Consider the following 23,052-nt stretch of genomic DNA (forward strand, 5'->3'; position numbering starts at 1 on the left):
AGAGATTTGTGCTGTAGTTCACACACAGACGATTGTCGATAACCCCTGTAACAGCCCTGACGTGCAAAAATAGCAGGTGAGGGGATTGCCACCTGTCTCTGAATGTTAGCAAGAATGTTTCCATTCATTGAGCGCAAGCAAAGAACCTTCTACAGTCCTACTGCTCTTTGATCCAGGACCTTTTCCGCTCTATGATCCAGAATCTCTGCCGCTCTGTGATCCAGGACCTCTGCCGCTCTGTGATCCAGGACCTCTGCCGCTCTGTGATCCAGGACCTCTGCCGCTCTGTGATCCAGGACCTCTGCCGCTCTGTGATCCAGGACCTCTGCCGCTCTGTGATCCAGGACCTCTGCCGCTCTGTGATCCAGGACCTCTGCCGCTCTGTGATCCAGGACCTCTGCCGCTCTGTGATCCAGGACCTCTGCCGCTCTGTGATCCAGGACCTCTGCCGCTCTGTGATCCAGGACCTCTGCCGCTCTGTGATCCAGGACCTCTGCCGCTCTGTGATCCAGGACCTCTGCCGCTCTGTGATCCAGGACCTCTGCCGCTCTGTGATCCAGGACCTCTGCCGCTCTGTGATCCAGGACCTCTGCCGCTCTGTGATCCAGGACCTCTGCCGCTCTGTGATCCAGGACCTCTGCCGCTCTGTGATCCAGGACCTCTGCCGCTCTGTGATCCAGGACCTCTGCCGCTCTGTGATCCAGGACCTCTGCCGCTCTGTGATCCAGGACCTCTGCCGCTCTGTGATCCAGGACCTCTGCCGCTCTGTGATCCAGGACCTCTGCCGCTCTGTGATCCAGGACCTCTGCCGCTCTGTGATCCAGGACCTCTGCCGCTCTGTGATCCAGGACCTCTGCCGCTCTGTGATCCAGGACCTCTGCCGCTCTGTGATCCAGGACCTCTGCCGCTCTGTGATCCAGGACCTCTGCCGCCCTGCGCTCTTGGACCTCTGCCGCCCTGCGCTCTTGGACCTCTGCCGCTCTGCGCTCTTGGACCTCTGCCGCTCTGCGCTCTTGGACCTCTGCCGCTCTGCGCTCTTGGACCTCTGCCGCTCTGCGCTCTTGGACCTCTGCCGCTCTGCGCTCTTGGACCTCTGCCGCTCTGCGCTCTTGGACCTCTGCCGCTCTGCGCTCTTGGACCTCTGCCGCTCTGCGATCTTGGACCTCTGCCGCTCTGCGCTCTGACCCTCGTACATTTTCTGCTCCCTTCTGCAGCCGTCCTTTGTCGCTGTGCTCTGATGATGTCATGCCGCTGCTTTACATTCCGGCTGCTTCTGATGATGTCATTGTCTCTATTTCACGCGGTGACGTCGGGGGTGAAACTCGGGTCTCTGGTGATTGATGGGGATAAGTGGAGCTCGCCATGTTCAATCACGTTGGGGTCATTGACTGTAATAGTGCTATTATTGGAGGCCGCGTCCTCGCAGGTAACGAGCGGATTAATCTCACGCTGTCACCGCCGCCGCCGTCCTCACACTTTTTACTACGTTGATTACTGAATCTTTTTCCTGGAGCAATTAAACATATAACACACAGAAGTGATGTCGCTGCTGTGTGCGGAGCGTGATGGAGGGAGCAGGAGGCTGCGGATTTGTTACCTCCAGTCACCTCCAGAGCTGCAGTCACTATTCTGCTGTTACATGGTGTCTTATCCTCCAGTCACCTCCAGAGCTGCAGTCACTATTCTGCTGTTACATGGTGTCTTATCCTCCTGTCACCTCCAGAGCTGTAGTCAGTATTCTTCTGTTACATGGTGTCTTATCCTCCAGTCACCTCCAGAGCTGCATTCACTTATCGGCCTTTATATCATGTCTTATCCTCCAGTCACCTCCAGAGCTGCAGTCACTATTCTGCTGTTACCTCCAGGGGGTGAGGCGAGTGCCTCTCAGCTGTAATTAGTTTCTGTGATGGTTTGGCGCCTCCATTCCCCTTTTCTCGCTGTTCTTTGTGGTCCGCTCCTGTGGAGTGCGCTCTTCATGTAACGCTCCCCCCATCGTGCTGAGAGCGCCGTGGCGAGATGGCGCTATCTGGAGAGAACACTCGCCATACGCCTCTAATAAGCCGCTCAGGATTTCTGTAATCTCATAGTAACACTCGCAGCGCTTGTTACATTGTATTCAGTGTGACTGTCCTCTGCGAGCTGAACACAGCAGGACAGAGCTGTCTCCAGCGTTACAGTGTGTCAGTGCAGGCAACATATTAACCTTGACCTTTCCACAGCACTCCTGTGGCACTGCATCCCGCTCCAACTGTGTAATCTGCTTTGTGCAAAGCTGTAACCCTTAATAACCTGATGGTAATGAGATTACGATAATCCGAGAGCAGAAATCTGAGAAGCTGACCGGGGCATTGTCTGCGCAGAGCCTGGCACCGCCCGGGGCATTGTCTGCGCAGAGCCTGGCACCGCCCGGGGCATTGTCTGCGCAGAGCCTGGCACCGCCCGGGGCATTGTCTGCGCAGAGCCTGGCACCGCCCGGGGAATTGTCTGCGCAGAGCCTGGCACCGCCAGGGGCATTGTCTGCGCAGAGCCTGGCACCGCCCGGGGCATTGTCTGCGCAGAGCCTGGCACCGCCCGGGGCATTGTCTGCGCAGAGCCTGGCACCGCCCGGGGCATTGTCTGCGCAGAGCCTGGCACCGCCCGGGGAATTGTCTGCGCAGAGCCTGGCACCGCCCGGGGCATTGTCTGCGCAGAGCCTGGCACCTCCCGGGGCATTGTCTGCGCAGAGCCTGGCACCTCCCGGGGCATTGTCTGCGCAGAGCCTGGCACTGCCCGGGGCATTGTCTGCGCAGAGACTGGCACCGCCCGGGGCATTGTCTGCGCAGAGGCTGGCACCGCCCGGGGCATTGTCTGCGCAGAGGCTGGCACCGCCCGGGGCATTGTCTGCGCAGAGGCTGGCACCGCCCGGGGCATTGTCTGCGCAGAGGCTGGCACCGCCCGGGGCATTGTCTGCGCAGAGGCTGGCACCGCCCGGGGCATTGTCTGCGCAGAGGCTGGCACCGCCCGGGGCATTGTCTGCGCAGAGGCTGGCACCGCCCGGGGCATTGTCTGCGCAGAGGCTGGCACCGCCCGGGGCATTGTCTGCGCAGAGGCTGGCACCGCCCGGGGCATTGTCTGCGCAGAGGCTGGCACCGCCCGGGGCATTGTCTGCGCAGAGGCTGGCACCGCCCGGGGCATTGTCTGCGCAGAGGCTGGCACCGCCCGGGGCATTGTCTGCGCAGAGGCTGGCACCGCCCGGGGCATTGTCTGCGCAGAGGCTGGCACCGCCCGGGGCATTGTCTGCGCAGAGCCTGGCACCGCCCGGGGCATTGTCTGCGCAGAGAATGGCACCGCCCGGGGCATGGTCTGCTCAGAGACTGGCACCGCCCGGCGCCAGTGTCTGCGCAGAGCTTGGCACTGCCTGGGGCATTGTCTGCGCCCTAGAGTGAGCAAAAAAAACCCCACAAACTTCTCCCTTTGTCTGAAACTCTGAACGACATCAAAAGCCCCAGACCTAACGACAATGAAGAGCCGTGACACCTGCGCCCGGAGGGGCTACAGAGGACGGACCTGCGCCCGGAGGGGCTACAGAGGACGGACCTGCGCCCGGAGGGGCTACAGAGGACGGACCTGCGCCCGGAGGGGCTACAGAGGACGGACCTGCGCCCGGAGGGACATATTATTATGTCTTTGTGGGGCTCATTGTTTGTTCAGTGTTACTAACCTTAGATCCATCCGATATCAGCTAGTCATCTTGAGGGGATTATTTACACCCTTCTCCAGTGATGACGCACTTTACTCCAGAATACAGTGATTCAACATGGCGGTCTGTTAATCTCACCTGGTAAGGTGGATCCTCAAAGCCCAAGGTGCAGGTGGGCACAGGGCCAAAGGTGTCAGTACAGCAGTCGGTTTAGACACTCGGGAAACAGGTACCAGAGGTCCTGGAGATCACAGACAGGAATCACAGGTGCTGGAAGCCGCAGGCAGACAGGAGTCGTTGTGGAGACCTCAGATACTGGAAGCCACAAGCAGATTGGAGACGTGTAGGAGACCATAGACAGGTAGCAGAGGTACTGGAAGCCACAGGCAGACTGGAGATGTCCAGGACACCATAGACAGGTAGCAGAGGTACTGGAAGCTGCAGGCAGACTGGTGACGTCCCAGACATCACAGATAGCATGGATACTTAGTGGAAGCTGCAGGCAGACCGCACTCCAGGTGTATGTCTCGGGGAGACTTGTATAGGTCTAGGCAGACAATCACATGGAGCAGTTGGGCCACCTGCAAAATCTTCCATGGAGCACTGGAGAGTTTAGCGGGCCGGGGTGAAGGGTGAAGAGCCTGGACCCTTGACATGTGTGTAACACGGTCACTGTGTAGCGCTGCTGACCACAATGGTGATGTACACGATCACCAGCACAGACCTTAGTGGCTAGTCTGGGTACACAAATGACTGGATCGGAGGGTATGTTGTGAGTGGTGCTTGTCGTCTCCACATTGATCTGCTGTGTGAGCATGGAGCGGTGTTTCTATTTTCGGGGGGATTATTCCCATCCCTCCAGTCTGTTCCGCCATTATTTCCCTGCTGGACGTTCCATGTATTGACTAATTCCTGGGAAATGGCAGCTCTCCCAGGAGCGCCGCACGCCTCACATTCATCATATTCGCAGATCAGCGCTCTCCGCCCGGCCGGCTCCTCTACGTTAATGGCAGCCCCAGAGGCGAAGGGGAATCCTGCAGGATGGAGTTTGGCAGCTGATACAGAACAGAAGTGAAATCTCCCACCTGAGCGTGCTGAGCGCATGATTGTGCGAAACGTGGCCAGTAATTGCCATATGGTCACCCGGTGCCACCGTCCCTTCCCCCACGGCACGGCCAATGTGTCTGTAACACGTATCTCTAGATCTAGAGGGGACCCGGCACTGTAGGGTCAGAGGCTCCGAGATATTCACTCTCACAGAGGCCATCGACGAGGCGGCCCTGTACTTCACACATCCAACCTGCTGTCTTCATCACCATGGACAGCTCCACGTGCGGCCATCACTGAATGGGGCAGAATACAGGATCGCCGTGCTAAGGGGCATGCGATAGATTCCAAAATAGACTTTACTGCATGTGGGGGCATGTGATAAGAGGGGCTCCCAGATTAGGATTGTGCCTTCCAAATGGACCAGACAAGTAGTAAACTGCCCCAGGCAAGACCATGCCAGTAGGGGGCGCAGTTGTGCTTTGTGCTGGCCCCCTTCCTCCCAGTAACAGATGCTAGGGTGTAGGTACAGGTTATTTATTCTTGCACCAACCGGATGAGTGGGAGCCTCGCCGCTTGTGACTGTTCATTGGAGCCCCTGCCTTATGACGCGTTGTGTCCCTTTAATAAACTTGCAGTGTGCGCAGATGTGGCGCAGGGTCTGCGGGGCTGCCAGCGATCGAGGCATTAATACGGCATCTGTTTGATGAATGGCGTCTATTTGTGGCATCAATGCAAAGCGCAGCGTCTTCAAAATCCGAGGAAAAATGTATTTATCGGCCGGCGAGGCGCGGAGCCTTTGTGCTGCCTGAATGCCCGTTGTGCCCATTGTGCCAGTGTCTCAGGATGTGGCTGCCTTCTTCTGGAGATGGCTGAGCTCGGGGCCTATTGTCAGGGCGTGATAATTTACAGTGTAATAATATTGTGTCTTGTGCGCACAGCGGGCGATTATCTGGGTAATTGTGCCGGTGTTGTACCGCACCCGTCAGGAGGGCACCACTAATTGGAGCAGTGAATCATCCCGGTGCAGCAGGTTATATCCCCTACACAATGAGAGAGACTGAGGCTCCAAAATCCAGGAAACGTCCTGCACATTACACACGTCCGGTAACGTGTCCCCAAACACCGGGCCATGGCCTGATACCACGATCTATAGGGAAGGCTGCTGGGAGGCCCCGACCTTATTACTGGCCACTGAGGTGGAATCAGGATTCCCGCTAAGAAAATCCAACATGACCTTCACAGCCCCAAAATCTCCACCTGCCGCTCACTGGGTGTCTCCCTTGTGTGTAACTTGTGCGCTGCCTGTTGTCAGAGCTAATCCATCTCTAGCAGCAGAGACAACGAGGAGGATTACAGGAAGTGGAGGGTGAGGCTGTGTCTGCAGGAAGAGTGGCAGGTCGGTGTGACTCTACAGGAAGTGGAGGGTGAGGCTGTGTCTCTCTGCAGGAAGAGTGGTAGGTCGGTGTGACTCTACAGGAAGTGGAGGGTGAGGCTGTGTCTCTCTGCAGGAAGAGTGGTAGGTCGGTGTGACTCTACAGGAAGTGGAGGGTGAGGCTGTGTCTCTGCAGGAAGAGTGGCAGGTCGGTGTGACTCTACAGGAAGTGGAGGGTGAGGCTGTGTCTCTCTGCAGGAAGAGTGGCAGGTCGGTGTGACTCTACAGGAAGTGGAGGGTGAGGCTGTGTCTGCAGGAAGAGTGGCAGGTCGATGTGACTACAGGAAGTGGAGGGTGAGGCTGTGTCTCTGCAGGAAGAGTGGCAGGTCGGTGTGACTCTACAGGAAGTGGAGGGTGAGGCTGTGTCTCTCTGCAGGAAGAGTGGCAGGTCGGTGTGACTCTACAGGAAGTGGAGGGTGAGGCTGTGTCTCTCTGCAGGAAGAGTGGTAGGTCGGTGTGACTCTACAGGAAGTGGAGGGTGAGGCTGTGTCTCTGCAGGAAGAGTGGCAGGGCGGTTGACTCTACAGGAAGTAGAGGGTGAGGCTGTGTCTGCAGGAAGAGTGACAGGTTGGTGTGACTCTACAGGAAGTAGAGGGTGAGGCTGTGTCTGCAGGAAGAGTGGCAGGTCGGTGTGACTCTACAGGAAGTGGAGGGTGAGGCTGTGTCTCTGCAGGAAGAGTGGCAGGTCGGTTGACTCTACAGGAAGTAGAGGGTGAGGCTGTGTCTGCAGGAAGAGTGGCAGGTCGGTGTGACTCTACACGAAGTGGAGGGTGAGGCTGTGTCTCTGCAGTAAGAGTGGCAGGTCGGTGTGACTCTACAGGAAGTAGAGGGTGAGGCTGTGTCTGCAGGAAGAGTGGCAGGTCGGTGTGACTCTACAGGAAGTGGAGGGTGAGGCTGTGTCTCTGCAGGAAGAGTGGCAGGTCGGTGTGACTACAGGAAGTGGAGGGTGAGGCTGTGTCTCTGCAGGAAGAGTGGCAGGTCGGTGTGACTTTACAGGAAGTGGAGGGTGAGGCTGTGTCTGCAGGAAGAGTGGCAGGTTGATGTGACTCTACAGGAATTAGAGGGTGAGGCTGTGTCTCTGCAGGAAGAGTGGCAGGTCGATGTGACTCTACAGGAATTGGAGGGTGAGGCTGTGTCTCTGCAGGAAGAGTGGCAGGTCGGTGTGACTACAGGAAGTGGAGGGTAAGGCTGTGTCTCTGCAGGAAGATTGGCAGGTTGGTGTGACTCTACAGGAAGTGGAGGGTAAGGCTGTGTCTCTGCAGGAAGATTGGCAGGTTGGTGTGACTCTACAGGAAGTAGAGTGGGGCTGTGTCTCTACATTAAGTGTGGTTGGGTCTGTGTCTGCAGGAAGAGGGGCAGGTCCGTGTTGCTCTACAGGAAGAGGGGCAGGTCCATGTTGCTCTACAGGAAGAGGGGCAGGTCCGTGTTGCTCCACAGGAGGTGGCAGATCCCTGTCGCTCTACATAAACTGGGGGCATGTCCATGTAACATCACAGGAGGTGGGGGGCACTGTGTCTCTACAGGAAGAGGGGCAGGTCTGTGTCTCTTTACAGGAAGCAGTGGTGGGTCTTTGTCTCTTTACAGGAAGCAGGGGTGAGTCTTTATCTCTTTACAGGAAGAGGGGTGTATCTTTATCTCTTTACAGGAAGCAGGGGCGGGTCTTTGTCGCTTTACAGGAAGCAGGGGTGGTCTTTGTCTCTTTACAGGAAGCAGGGGTGAGTCTTTGTCGCTTTACAGGAAGCAGGGGTGAGTATCTCTTTACATAAAGCAGGGGCGGGTCATTGTTGCTTTACAGGAAGCAGGGGTGGGTCTTTGTCTCTTTACAGGAAGCAGTGGTGGGTCTTTATTTCTTTACAGGAAGCAGTGGTGGGTCTTTGTCTCTTTACAGGAAGCAGTGGTGGGTCTTTGTCTCTTTACAAGAAGCAGGGGTGGGTCTTTGTCTCTTTACAAGAAGCAGGGGTGGGTCTTTGTCTCTTTACAGGAAGCAGGGGTGGGTCTTTGTCTCTTTACAAGAAGCAGGGGTGGGTCTTTGTCTCTTTACAGGAAGCAGGGGTGGGTCTTTGTCTCTTTACAGGAAGCAGTGGTGGGTCTTTGTCTCTTTACAGGAAGCAGTGGTGGGTCTTTGTCTCTTTACAAGAAGCAGGGGTGGGTCTTTGTCTCTTTACAGGAAGCAGGGGTGGGTCTTTGTCTCTTTACAGGAAGCAGAGGTGGGTCTTTATTTCTTTACAGGAAGCAGAGGTGGGTCTTTGTCTCTTTACAGGAAGCAGTGATGTGTCTTTTTCTCCTTACAGGAAGCAGGGGGTGGGTCTTTATTTCTTTACAGGAAGCAGGGGTGGGTCTTTATTTCTTTGCAGGAAGCAGTGGTGGGTCTTTGTCTCTTTACAAGAAGCAGGGGCCGGTCTTTATCTCTCTGCAGGAAATTCGGGTGGGTCTGTGTTTACAGGAACTAGTGGCAGGTCTGTGTCTCTGCAGGAAGTTAGGGAGAGTCTGTGTCTTTCTACAAATATTTGAGATGAGTCTGTATCTTTTTAGGAAGTGTCCGTGTTTCTACAGGAACTGAGTCTCTACAGTAAGTTTGGATGGGGCTGTCTTTTTGCAAGAAATTGGGGAGGTACTGTGTCGCAACAGGAAGTTGGGGCGGGTCTTGGCTCTCATGTACTGTGTGTCTGAGGTGCGTCCCACCCTTGGCTCTCACGTATTGTGTGTCTGGGTTGCGGCCCATCCTTGGCTCTCATGTACTATGCATCTGAGGTGCATCCCACACTTGGATCTCATGTAGTGTGTGTCTGAGCCCACACTTGGATTTCATGTACTGGTGCCCGAGGTGCGGCCCACCCTTGGATCTCATGTACTGTGTGTCTGAGGTGCGGCCCACCCTTGGCTCTCATGTAGTGTGTGTTTGAGGTGCGGCCCATCCTTGGCTCTCACGTATTGTGTGTCTGGGGTGCGGCCCATCCTTGGCTCTCATGTACTGTGTGTCTGAGGTGCGTCCCACCCTTGGCTCTCACGTATTGTGTGTCTGGGGTGCAGCCCATCCTTGGCTCTCATGTACTGTGTGTCTGAGGTGCGGCCCACCCTTGGCTCTCACGTATTGTGTGTTTGAGGTGCGGCCCATCCTTGGCTCTCACGTATTGTGTGTCTGGGGTGCGGCCCATCCTTGGCTCTCATGTACTGTGTGTCTGAGGTGCGTCCCACCCTTGGCTCTCACGTATTGTGTGTCTGGGGTGCAGCCCATCCTTGGCTCTCATGTACTGTGTGTCTGAGGTGCGTCCCACCCTTGGCTCTCACGTATTGTGTGTCTGAGGTGCGGCCCACCCTTGGCTCTCATGTATTGTGTGTCTGAGGTGCGGCCCATCCTTGGCTCTCATGTAGTGTGTGTCTGAGGTGCGGCCCACCCTTGGCTCTCATGTACTGTGTCCGAGGTGCGGCCCATCCTTGACTCTCATGTACTGTGTGTCTGAGGTGCGGCCCATCCTTGGCTCTCACGTACTGTGTGTCTGAGGTGCGGCCCACCCTTGGCTCTCATGTACTATGTGTCTGAGGTGCGGCCCACCCTTGGCTCTCATGTACTATGTGTCTGAGGTGCGGCCCACCCTTGGCTCTCATGTAGTGTGTGTCTGAGGTGCGGCCCACCGTTGGCTCTCATGTACTGTGTGTCTGAGGTGCGTCCCACCCTTGGCTCTCACGTATTGTGTGTCTGGGGTGCGGCCCATCCTTGACTCTCATGTACTGTGTGCCCGAGGTGCAGCCTACCCATGGCTCTCATGTAGCACACAGTGGGTGTCCGAGCTGTGGCCACTAACAAGCCATTTCCTACAACTCAGTCTCTTCCTGCTGAATCATTAGCAATTAATCCCAAATGCTTCACATATTATTAATGCTGCAAAACCTGCGGCCACTAAGAGCCGGCCTCAATCTGCACGTAATCTCCAGTCCCCCCAACGTGATCACAGTCACTTACCTCCTTGCAATAACAATCCCTCCCCATACTATAATAACATATTATCCCCCAGCCGTGATCACTGGTAGTATAATAATGACCCCACCCAGATGGTAACATAGTTTCCCATAGTAATCACCTTGTATGTACAGTATATGTAATAATTAATCATCCCCCTCCCTGTGCACCCCTGTTGTATCAATACTGTGTGCACATTTCACCACAATCAGTCACATACCTCATCCGAAAAGTGCTGGAGCTGCGGAGTAAGCTAGACAGGGGCAATCACATACCTCTCATCCGAAAAGTGCTGGAGCTGCGGAGTGCTGCGGAGTAAGCTAGACAGGGGCAATCACATACCTCTCATCCGAAAAGTGCTTGAGCTGCGGAGTGCTGCGGAGTAAGCTAGACAGGGGCAATCACATACCTCTCATCCGAAAAGTGCTGGAGCTGCGGAGTGCCGCGGAGTAAGCTAGACAGGGGCAATCACATACCTCTCATCCGAAAAGTGCTGGAGCTGCGGAGTGCCGCGGAGTAAGCCAGACGGGCACTCACATACGTTTCATCCGAAAAGTGCTGGAGCTGCGGAGTAAGCCAGACAGGGGCAATCACATACCTCTCATCCGAAAAGTGCTGGAGCTGTGGAGTGCTGCCAGACAGGGGCACCACTCACCTATCCAATATTGATGTGGAGAGTCCTTATCAGGGCGGGAGGGGAGACCAGGGCGAGCTTCTTCTGACCAGGGCCTGTTAGGGTTTTCTTGGAATCCCGCTGTGTACCCGGACTAGTGTGGACAGGAGCGACGCTCCCTATGGTGGCGTTCCCCGATGCACTGAATTGGGTGAGAGTGGTCTTATTTATTCGTTTCCTGTCCGTTACCCTCACCATTGTCTTCAGTGTTTATTGGGGCCTGGACCGGCGTCGGCTTCAGTTTGGTAACAGTGGAGTTGACCGCTGTCTTCTCCACGACGTGTTCACCCTCCTGGAATGCGGTGCATCCTCCTTAGCCCCTCTATATGCTGCACCCATCCTGCAGTACCTCACTCGTCTCAGCCCCTCTATATACAGCTCCATCCTGCAGCACATCACTCCTCTTAGTCTGTCTATATACAGCCCCAACCTCACTCCACTCAGCCCCTATATATACAGCCCTATCATGCAGTACATTACTCCTCAGCCCCTTTATATACAGCCCCATCCTGCAGTACATCACTCATCTCATTCATTTATACACTACCCCATTGTGCAGCACATCACTCTGCTCAGCCCCTGTATATACAGCCCCATCCTGCAGTACATCAATCCTCGCAGCCCCCTTTTTGAAGTACATCACTCCTATATATGCAACCTTCTTGACAGTACAGCGCCATGAAAGCAACAGCTGGCCGGGTGACCCTGAACAGTTGTTAGCTTAGGAACTGTTTAGCGCCACCCGGCTGTCAGGAGCCTCATCGGCGCTGTACCTTGCTTTAAATCATGTGCACCTGCATTACAATCTGTAGGATGCTCTGCACCTTTTACGGATTATGACGCAGCTGCGGGTGATGTAAAGGTACAAGCTGCTAAAACACCCAGCATCTGGGTGACCCTAATCTGTCACCAGAGTATCTGACCAGGGGGGCATATGCCTGTGCCCCCGACTCAGTCCGCCCCCGGCCAATCACATTGTCTGTGTGGTGGAAAGGCAGCTCCATAATCAGTATAGGGCAGGATTCTTTACAGTAACAGCAGTCAGTCCCTGGTGATTCCTCTCATTGAACCACTGACTTTTGTCCCTTCTACTGACACCATCACATCTAGACCAGCCCGTGCATCATTCTGCAGCCGCCCCCTCTCCCCTCGCTGTGAGGGTCTGTGTTACGGGCAGTGCTGGGCAATGATCGGCATTATTCCCATCCCAGCTTCTCTGCACTCAGCAGATCTCCGGCTGTAGATAACGGGTCTTATGATGCCGCTCACCCCGGGGGGCTACATGCTATTACAAGCCAAGCGCAGCCGCTGAGAGCTTTCTGCACGGATCACTCGGACCTCCACCGATGTGATTAATGAGGCTTTTATCCGGACCCTTGATGTCTTCATGTAAAGCAAAACCTTCCATTAGAGCGGAGTGTCTGACCTATATATTCATCCCCGAAACACTGCGACCCCCCCCAATACAGCCGGCAGCGAGTGTAGGGATGAAAGGACGATGGGGAGGGAGGGGTCACTAATATACTGCTGCAACATGGTGACCCCCACCGTATATTATTAGAGAGTGACCCCCACCGTATATTATTAGAGAGTGACCCCCACCGTATATTATTAGAGAGTGACCCCCACCGTATATTATTAGAGTGACCCCCACCGTATATTACATAGTGACCCCCCACTGTATATTACATAGTGACCCCCCACCTGTATATTATTACATAGTGACCCCCCACCTGTATATTATTACAGAGTGACCCCCCACTGTATATTACAGTGACCCCCCACCTGTATATTATTACAGAGTGACCCCCCACTGTATATTACATAGTGACCCCCCACTGTATATTACATAGTGACCCCCCACTGTATATTACATAGTGACCCCCCACCTGTATATTATTACATAGTGACCCCCCACCTGTATATTATTACATAGTGACCCCCCACCTGTATATTATTACATAGTGACCCCCACCTGTATATTATTAGAGAGTGACCCCCACCGTATATTATTAGAGAGTGACCCCCACCGTATATTAGAGTGACCCCCACCGTATATTACATAGTGACCCCCCCACCGTATATTACATAGTGACCCCCCACCTGTATATTATTACATAGTGACCCCCCACCTGTATATTATTACATAGTGACCCCCACCTGTATATTATTACATAGTGACCCCCACCTGTATATTATTAGAGAGTGACCCCCACCGTATATTATTAGAGAGTGACCCCCACCGTATATTATTACAGAGTGACCCCCACCGTATATTACATAGTGGCCCACCCACTGTATATTACATAGTGACCCCCCACCTGTATATTATTACATAGTGACCCCCACTTGTATATTATTACATAGTGACCCCCCACCTGTATATTATTACATAGTGACCCCCACCTGTATATTATTAGAGTGACCACCACCGTATATTATTACATAGTGACCCCCCACCTGTATATTATTACATAGTGACCCCCACCTGTATATTATTACATAGTGACCCCCACCTGTATATTATTACATAGTGACCCCCACCTGTATATTATTACATAGTGACCCCCACCTGTATATTATAACATAGTGACCCCCACCTGTATATTATTACATAGTGACCCCCCACCTGTATATTATTAGAGAGTGACCCCCACCGTATATTATTAGAGAGTGACCCCCACCGTATATTATTACATAGTGACCCCCACCTGTATATTATTACATAGTGACCCCCACCTGTATATTATTACATAGTGACCCCCACCTGTATATTATTACATAGTGACCTCCACCTGTATATTATTACATAGTGACCCCCACCTGTATATTATTACATAGTGACCCCCACCTGTATATTATAACATAGTGACCCCCACCTGTATATTATTACATAGTGACCCCCCACCTGTATATTATTACATAGTGACCTCCACCTGTATATTATTACAGAGTGACCCCCACCTGTATATTATTACATAGTGACCCCCACTTGTATATTATTACATAGTGACCCCCCACCTGTATATTATTACATAGTGACCCCCACCTGTATATTATTAGAGTGACCACCACCGTATATTATTACATAGTGACCCCCCACCTGTATATTATTACATAGTGACCCCCACCTGTATATTATTACATAGTGACCCCCACCTGTATATTATTACATAGTGACCCCCACCTGTATATTATTACATAGTGACCCCCACCTGTATATTATAACATAGTGACCCCCACCTGTATATTATTACATAGTGACCCCCCACCTGTATATTATTAGAGAGTGACCCCCACCGTATATTATTAGAGAGTGACCCCCACCGTATATTATTACATAGTGACCCCCACCTGTATATTATTACATAGTGACCCCCACCTGTATATTATTACATAGTGACCCCCACCTGTATATTATTACATAGTGACCTCCACCTGTATATTATTACATAGTGACCCCCACCTGTATATTATTACATAGTGACCCCCACCTGTATATTATAACATAGTGACCCCCACCTGTATATTATTACATAGTGACCCCCCACCTGTATATTATTACATAGTGACCTCCACCTGTATATTATTACAGAGTGACCCCCACCTGTATATTATTACAGTGACCCCCACCTGTATATTATAACATAGTGACCCCCACCTGTATATTATTACATAGTGACCCCCACCTGTATATTATTACATAGTGACCCCCCACCTGTATATTATTACATAGTGACCTCCACCTGTATATTATTACAGAGTGACCCCCACCTGTATATTATAACATAGTGACCCCCACCTGTATATTATTACATAGTGACCCCCCACCTGTATATTATTACATAGTGACCTCCACCTGTATATTATTACAGAGTGACCCCCACCTGTATATTATTACAGTGACCCCCACCTGTATATTATAACATAGTGACCCCCACCTGTATATTATAACATAGTGACCCCCACCTGTATATTATTACATAGTGACCCCCCACCTGTATATTATTACATAGTGACCTCCACCTGTATATTATTACAGAGTGACCCCCACCTGTATATTATTACATAGTGACCCCCACCTGTATATTATAACATAGTGACCCCCACCTGTATATTATTACATAGTGACCCCCCACCTGTATATTATTAAATAGTGACCCCCCCACCTGTATATTATTACAGAGTGACCCCCACCTGTATATTATTACAGAGTGACCCCCACCTGTATATTATTACATAGTGACCCCCACTTGTATATTATTACATAGTGACCCCCCACCTGTATATTATTAGTTACCCCCACCTGTATATTATTACATAGTGACCCCCCACCTGTATATTATTAGTGACCCCCACCTGTATATTATTACAGAGTGACCCCCCACCTGTATATTATTACAGAGTGACCCCCCACCTGTATATTATTACATAGTGACCCCCCCACCTGTATATTATTACATAGTGACCCCCCACCTGTATATTATTACATAGTGACCCACCCACCTGTATATTATTTCTTAGTGACCCCCCACCTGTGTATTGTTAGATAGTGACCCCCAACTGTGTATTATTACATAGTGACCCCCAACTGTGTATTATTACATAGTGACCCCCAACTGTGTATTATTATACAGTGGGGCAAAAAAGTATTTAGTCAGTCAGCAATAGTGCAAGTTCCACCACTTAAAAAGATGAGAGGCGTCTGTAATTTACATCATAGGTAGACCTCAACTATGGGAGACAAACTGAGAAAAAAAAATCCAGAAAATCACATTGTCTGTTTTTTTTCATTTTACTTGCATATTATGGTGGAAAATAAGTATTTGGTCAGAAACAAGCAATCAAGATTTCTGGCTCTCACAGACCTGTAACTTCTTCTTTAAGAGTCTCCTCTTTCCTCCACTCATTACCTGTAGTAATGGCACCTGTTTAAACTTGTTATCAGTATAAAAAGACACCTGTGCACACCCTCAAACAGTCTGACTCCAAACTCCACTATGGTGAAGACCAAAGAGCTGTCAAAGGACACCAGAAACAAAATTGTAGCCCTGCACCAGGCTGGGAAGACTGAATCTGCAATAGCCAACCAGCTTGGAGTGAAGAAATCAACTGTGGGAGCAATAATTAGAAAATGGAAGACATACAAGACCACTGATAATCTCCCTCGATCTGGTGCTCCACGCAAAATCCCACCCCGTGGGGTCAGAATGATCACAAGAACGGTGAGCAAAAATCCCAGAACCACGCGGGGGGACCTAGTGAATGAACTGCAGAGAGCTGGGACCAATGTAACAAGGCCTACCATAAGTAACACACTACGCCACCATGGACTCAGATCCTGCAGTGCCAGACGTGTCCCACTGCTTAAGCCTGTACATGTCTGGGCCCGTCTGAAGTTTGCTAGAGAGCATTTGGATGATCCAGAGGAGTTTTGGGAGAATGTCCTATGGTCTGATGAAACCAAACTGGAACTGTTTGGTAGAAACACAACTTGTCGTGTTTGGAGGAAAAAGAATACTGAGTTGCATCCATCAAACACCATACCTACTGTAAAGCATGGTGGTGGAAACATCATGCTTTGGGGCTGTTTCTCTGCAAAGGGGCCAGGACGACTGATCCGGGTACATGAAAGAATGAATGGGGCCATGTATCGTGAGATTTTGAGTGCAAACCTCCTTCCATCAGCAAGGGCATTGAAGATGAAACGTGGCTGGGTCTTTCAACATGACAATGATCCAAAGCACACCGCCAGGGAAACGAAGGAGTGGCTTCGTAAGAAGCATTTCAAGGTCCTGGAGTGGCCTAGCCAGTCTCCAGATCTCAACCCTATAGAAAACCTTTGGAGGGAGTTGAAAGTCCGTGTTGCCAAGTGAAAAGCCAAAAACATCACTGCTCTAGAGGAGATCTGCATGGAGGAATGGGCCAACATACCAACAACAGTGTGTGGCAACCTTGTGAAGACTTACAGAAAACGTTTGACCTCTGTCATTGCCAAAAAAGGATATATCACAAAGTATTGAGATGAAATTTTGTTTCTGACCAAATACTTATTTTCCACCATAATATGCAAATAAAAGGAAATAAAAACAGACAATGTGATTTTCTGGATTTTTTTTTCTCAGTTTGTCTCCCATAGTTGAGGTCTACCTATGATGTAAATTACAGACGCCGCTCATCTTTTTAAGTGGTGGAACTTGCACTATTGCTGAATGACTAAATACTTTTTTGCCCCACTGTATATATTATGTATTTGTACTTCAGAGCTGCACTCACTATTCTGCTGGTGCAGTCACTGTGTACATACATTACATTACTGATACTGAGTTACATCCTGTATTATACTCCAGAGCTGCACTCACTATTCTGCTGGTGCAGTCACTGTATACATACATTACATTACTGATCCTGAGTTACATCCTGTATTATACTCCAGAGCTGCACTCATTATTCTGCGGGTGCAGTCACTGTGTACATACATTACATTACTGATACTGAGTTACATCCTGTATTATACCCCAGAGCTGCACTCACTATTCTGCTGGTGCCGTCACTGTGTACATACATTACATTACTGATCCTGAGTTACCTCCTGTATTATACTCCAGAGCTGCACTCACTATACTGCTGGTACAGTTACTGTGTACAAACATTACATTACTGATCCTGAGTTACATCCTGTATTATACTCCAGATCTGCACTCAATATTCTGCTGGTGCAGTCACTGTGTACATACATTACATTACTGATCCTGAGTTACCTCCTGTATTATACTCCAGAGCTGCACTCACTATACTGCTGGTACAGTTACTGTGTACAAACATTACATTACTGATCCTGAGTTACATCCTGTATTATACTCCAGAGCTGAACTCACTATGCTGCTGGTGCAGTCACTGTGTACATACATTACATTACTGATCCTGAGTTACATCCTGTATTATACCCCAGAGCTGCACTCACTATTCTGCTGGTGCTGTCACTGTGTACATATATTACATTACTGATCCTGAGTTACCTCCTATTATCCTCCAGAGCTGCACTCACTATTCTGCTGGTGCAGTCACTGTGTACATACATTACATTACTGATCCTGAGTTACCTCCTGTATTATACTCCAGAGCTGCCCTCACTATTCTGCTGGTGCAGTCACTGTGTACATACATTACATTACTGATCCTGAGTTACATCCTGTATTATACTCCAGAGCTGCACTCACTATTCTGCTGGTGCAGTCACTGTGTACATACATTACATTACTCACCCTGAGTTACATCCTGTATTATACTCCAGAGCTGCGCTCACTATTCTGCTGGTGCAGTCACTGTGTACATACATTACATTACTCACCCTGTATTTTAGTGTCATGTAATAGTTTGGGCACCCCTGGTCATAATTTCTGTTATTGTGAATGGTTAAGCAAGTTGAAGGTGAAATTATCTAAAAGGCTTAAAGTTACAGATGATGCATTTCCTTTGTATTTTAGGCAAAAAAACAAAAATATATTTTCATGTTATTTACATTTTAAACATTACAAGAGGAAAAATGGGTCACTGCAAAAGTTTTGGCACCCTGTATATTCAGTACCTAGTAGCACCACCATTTACAAGTATCACAGCTTGTAAACACTTTTTGTAGCTAGACGAGAGTCTCAATTCTTATTTGAGGGATTTTCCTCCATTCTTCCTTGGAGAATTCTTCCAGTTCTGTGAGATTCCTGGGGCGTCTTGCTTCCTCTGCTATTTTGAGGTCTAGCCACAGATTTTCAATGATGATCAGATCAGGGGACTGTGAGGGCCATTGTAAAACCTTCATCTTGCGCCTTTTGAGGTCGTCTATTGTGGATTGTGACGTGTGTTTAGGATCATTATCCATTTGTAGAAGCCATCCTCTGACTCTCTACACCTTCAGCTTTTTTACAGATGGTGTTATGCTTTCATCAAGAATTTGTTGAAATTTCATTGAGTCCATTCTTCCCTCTACCCATGAAATGTTCCCTGTGCCATTGGCTGGAACACAACCCCAAAGCACGTTTGAGCCACCCCCCATGCTTAATGGTTGGTGAGATGTTCTTTTCATAAAATTCTGTTCTTTTTTTTCTCCACACATACCTTGATCATTGTGGCCAAAGACTTATATTTTATCCTCATCAGTCCACAGGACTTATTTCCAAGATGCATCAGGCTTGTTTAGATGTATTTTTTGCATACTTTTAACACTGAATTTTATGGTGGGGATGCAGGAGAGGTTTTCTTCTAATGACTCTTCCATGGAGGCCATATTTTTGCAGCTGTCTCTGAACAACTCCAGAGTCTGCTAGATCTTTCTGAAGGTCTTCTGCAGTCAAGTGGGGGGTTCTGATTTACCTCTCTACCATCCTCCTCTCACTGAAATTTTGCTTGGTCTTCCACATCTTATCTTGCTCTCCACTGTTCCTGGTAACGGCCATTTGATAATTACATTTTGAACTGAGGAAAGGGCAACTTGAGAACGCTTTGCTCTCTTCTTAAAGCCTTCTCCTCCTTCTTGGGCCTCCACCATTCTCATTTTCAGAGTGCTAGGCAGCTGTTTAGAAGAACCCATGGCTGCTGTTCTTTGGCACAAGGTAAGAGGAGGCTGGGTCTTTATAAAGCTGGGTTATTTGCATTACCTGGCCTTTCCCAACGATGATAGTGAACAAGCCATAACCCTAACAGGCTAATTAGGGTCTGAAAACTTACTCATAGTTATCTGAGAACACAAATCTCCAAGGGTGCCCAAACGTTTGCATCTGACCATTTTGACATTTTGTAACTTTGAATATGTAAAAGAAGACAATATACAGTGGGTACGGAAAGTATTCAGACCCCTTTACATTTTTCACTCTTTGTGCCATTGCAGCCATTTGATAAACTCAAAAACGTTCATTTCTTTTCTCATTAATGTACTCTCTGCACCCTATCTTGACTGAAAGAAACAGAACTGTAGAAATTTTTGCTAATTTATTAAAAAAAAAAACCCTGAAATATCCCATGGTCATAAGTATTCAGCCCCTTTGCTCAGACACTCATATGTAAGTCACATGCTGTCCATTTCCTTGTGATCCTCCATGAGATGGTTCTACTCCTTCATTGGAGTCCAGCTGTGTGTAATTACACTGATAGGACTTGATTTGTAAAGGCGCACACCTGTCTATATAAGACCTCACAGTGCATGTCAGACCAAATGAGGATCATGAGGTCAAAGGAACTGGCCAAGGAGCTCAGAGACAGAATTGTGACAAGGCACAGATCTGGCCAAGGATACAAAAGAATTTCTGCAGTACTCAAGGTTCCTAAGAGCACAGTGGCCTCCATAATCCTTACATGGAAGACGTTTGGGACCACCAGAAGTCTTCCTAGACCTGGCCGTCCAGCCAAACTGAGCAATCGTGGGAGAAGAGCGTTGGTGAGAGAGGTAAAAAAGAACCCCAAGATCACTGTGGCTGAGCTCCACTGAAGCAGTAGGGAGATGAAAGTTCCACAAAGTCAACTATCACTGCAGCCCTCCACAGGTCGGGCCTTTATGGCAGAGTGGCCCGACGGAAGTCTCTCTCAGTTCCAGACATATGAAAGGCCACATAGAGTTTGCTAAAAAAAACACATGAAGGACTCCCAGACTATGAGAAATAAGATTCTCTGCTCTGATGAGATGAAGATAGAACTTTTTGGTAATAATTCTAAGCGGTATGTGTGGAGAAAACCAGACACTGCTCATCACCTGCCCAATACAATCCCCACAGTGAAACATGGTGGTGGCAGCGTCATGTTATGGGGGTGTTTTTAAGCTGCAGGGACAGGACGACTGGTTACCATGGAAGGAAACATGAATGCGGCCAAGTACAGAGATATCCTGCAAGAAAACCTCTTCCAGAGTGCTCTGGACCTCAGACTTGGCTGAAGGTTCACCTTTCAACAAGCAATGACCCTAAGCACACAGCTAAAATAAAAAGGAGTGGCTTCAGAACAACTCTGTGACCATTCCTGACTGGCCCAGCCAGAGCCCTGACCTAAACCCAATGGAGCATCTCTGGAGAGACCTGAAAATGGCTGTCCACCAACATTCACCATCCAACCTGACGGAACTGGAGAGGGTCTGCAAGGAAGAATGGCAGAGGACCCCCAAATCCAGGGGGGAAAAACTTGTGGCATCATTCCTAAGAAGACTCATGGCTGTACCAGCTCAAAAGGTGCGTCTCCTCAATACTGAGCAAAGGGTGTGAATACTTATGACCATGTGAGATTTCAGTTTTTCTTTTTTAATAAATTTGCAAAAATTTCTCCATTTCTGTTTTTTGTCAGTGAAGATGGGGTGCAGAGTGCACATTAATGAGAAAAACATGAACTTTTTTGAATTTACCAAATGGCTGCAATGAAACCAAAGAGTGAAAAATGTAAAGGGGTCTGAATACTTTCCGCACCCTGTGTGTGTGTATATATATATATAATTTTTTTTTTTTTTTTTGCCTAAAATACAAGTGAAATGTGCCCTCTTTACCATTAGGCCTTTTTGAGATCATTCCAACTTCATCTTGCGTAACTGTTCACAATAACAGTAATTTGGACCAGGGGTGCCTAAACTTTTGCCACTGTGTACTCCTGAGCTGCACTCACTATCTTGCAGCCTCAGAGCAGAATTCTCTCAGTCTCCGCTCATCAGCAGTGATTTGCATTCTGGGATCTGTTGTTGCACCTGGTGCAATACTCTGCAGATTATATGGCCGCACTTGGAGTCGCTCGTAATATAATCCGGTAATGAAGGAGACGAGATCCCTTTATTAACTCTTCACACCCCTCGGGATCCTCTGGTTACAGAGTCATTAGGAATGTGCTGCGTTCATCGCATGGTGGATAATTATATCACTGGGTGCAGAGTCCGGACTCGGACAGACGTCATTCCCTGCCAGCGGATGCTGAGGAGCAGCTGTAGACCAGTATCTGTCCAGTAACGTGTCCGGCACTCATTTCTACGGGAGTGTTTGCTCATCGAAGTCCAACAAACTGGAGCAAGTTCAGAAAAGAGCGACCAGAATGGTGACCGGTCTGCAAACCCTGTCTTATGAGGAAAGGTTGCAGGATTTGGGAATGTTTAGTTTGCAAAAGAGAAGACTGAGAGGAGACTTAATAGCTGTCTACAAATATCTAAAGGGCTGTCACATTGTAGAAGGATCAACTTTATTCTCATTTGCACAAGGAAAGACTAGAAGCAATGGGATGAAACTGAATGGGAGGAGACACAGATTAGATATTAGAAAAAACTTTTTGACAGTTAGAGTGATCAATGAGTGGAACAGGCTGCCACGAGAAGTGGTGAGTTCTCCTTCAATGGAAGTCTTCAAACAGAGGCTGGACAGACATCTGACTGGGATGATTTAGCGAATCCTGCTTTGAGCAGGGGGTTGGACCAGATGGCCCAGGAGGTCCCTTCCAACTCTACGATTCTATGATGATTTCCTGCGATTTTCGTGTTCTCCATCCCATGGACACTGAGAGGTTCCGATGTTCCCGGGACACCAACCTCTGAGACGCCAGCTAATCAGTAACTGAACGTGTTTCGTAGGGACGACTACAACCCCCATCATCATTTCTTTTTATTACCTTTCAGGAGAAGAAGGGACAAGAAGCTCCCAAAGGTCCAGAGGTGGAAGTGGCCAAACTGGACAAGTTACTGGCCCTGGTCCGAGAACCAGACGACAAACCCGAGAAGTGACGGCCGATCAATACCTGATCTGGGGAATCCGGGGAATATCCTCTGCTCCGTCTGTGTATAATAAACCTTTATGTTACGTGTTACGGATGTGATGTCTTCTATCTCTGCTCACCATTCCATGTCACCAGTGTTTGGGTCATACATATACAATCGGCTGCCCAACGTACAAGGGACTAGAGGCTCACCAAAATTACATGTCCTAGAATTACCGATGAGCAGAGTTAGGGATGTGCCCCAGACTTACCAGAGGAGCAGAGTTAGGGATGTTCTACAGATTTACCAGAGCAGAGTTAGGGATGTTCTACAGATTTACCAGAGGAGCAGAGGTAGGGATGTGTCCCATACTTACCAGAGGAGCAGAGGTATGGATGGTCCCTAGACTTACCAGAGGAGCAGAGTTAGGGATGTGCCCCAGACTTACCAGAGGAGCAGAGATAGGGATGTGCCCCAGACTTACCAGAGGAGCAGAGTTAGGGATGTGCCCCATATTTACCACATGAGCAGAGTTAGGGATGTTCCCCAGACTTACCAG

At 49.6% G+C, this 23,052-nt stretch overlaps 1 protein-coding gene across 2 annotated transcripts in view; it reads left to right on the top strand.

Annotated features, from left to right (window-relative positions):
- Positions 1 to 22,603, top strand: part of DNAI1 (dynein axonemal intermediate chain 1) — a 134,126-nt gene extending 111,523 nt beyond the window's left edge. Inside the window, exon 21 of one of the 2 annotated variants that reach the window (XM_073556692.1) lies at positions 18,705 to 18,848. In XM_073556692.1, the coding sequence (XP_073412793.1) occupies positions 18,705 to 18,758 (54 nt within the window). In that variant the 3' untranslated portion in view covers positions 18,759 to 18,848. Of the gene's footprint in view, positions 1 to 18,704; positions 18,849 to 22,415 lie in introns of those variants that run through there. The other variant, XM_073556691.1, reaches the window with a different exon arrangement.
- The last annotated feature ends 449 nt before the right edge of the window (positions 22,604 to 23,052 follow it).

Source organism: Dendrobates tinctorius, unplaced genomic scaffold, assembly GCF_039654945.1.
Source record: "Dendrobates tinctorius isolate UK_male_01 unplaced genomic scaffold, ASM3965494v1 ptg000237l, whole genome shotgun sequence".
Taxonomy (NCBI): Eukaryota; Metazoa; Chordata; class Amphibia; order Anura; family Dendrobatidae; genus Dendrobates; species Dendrobates tinctorius.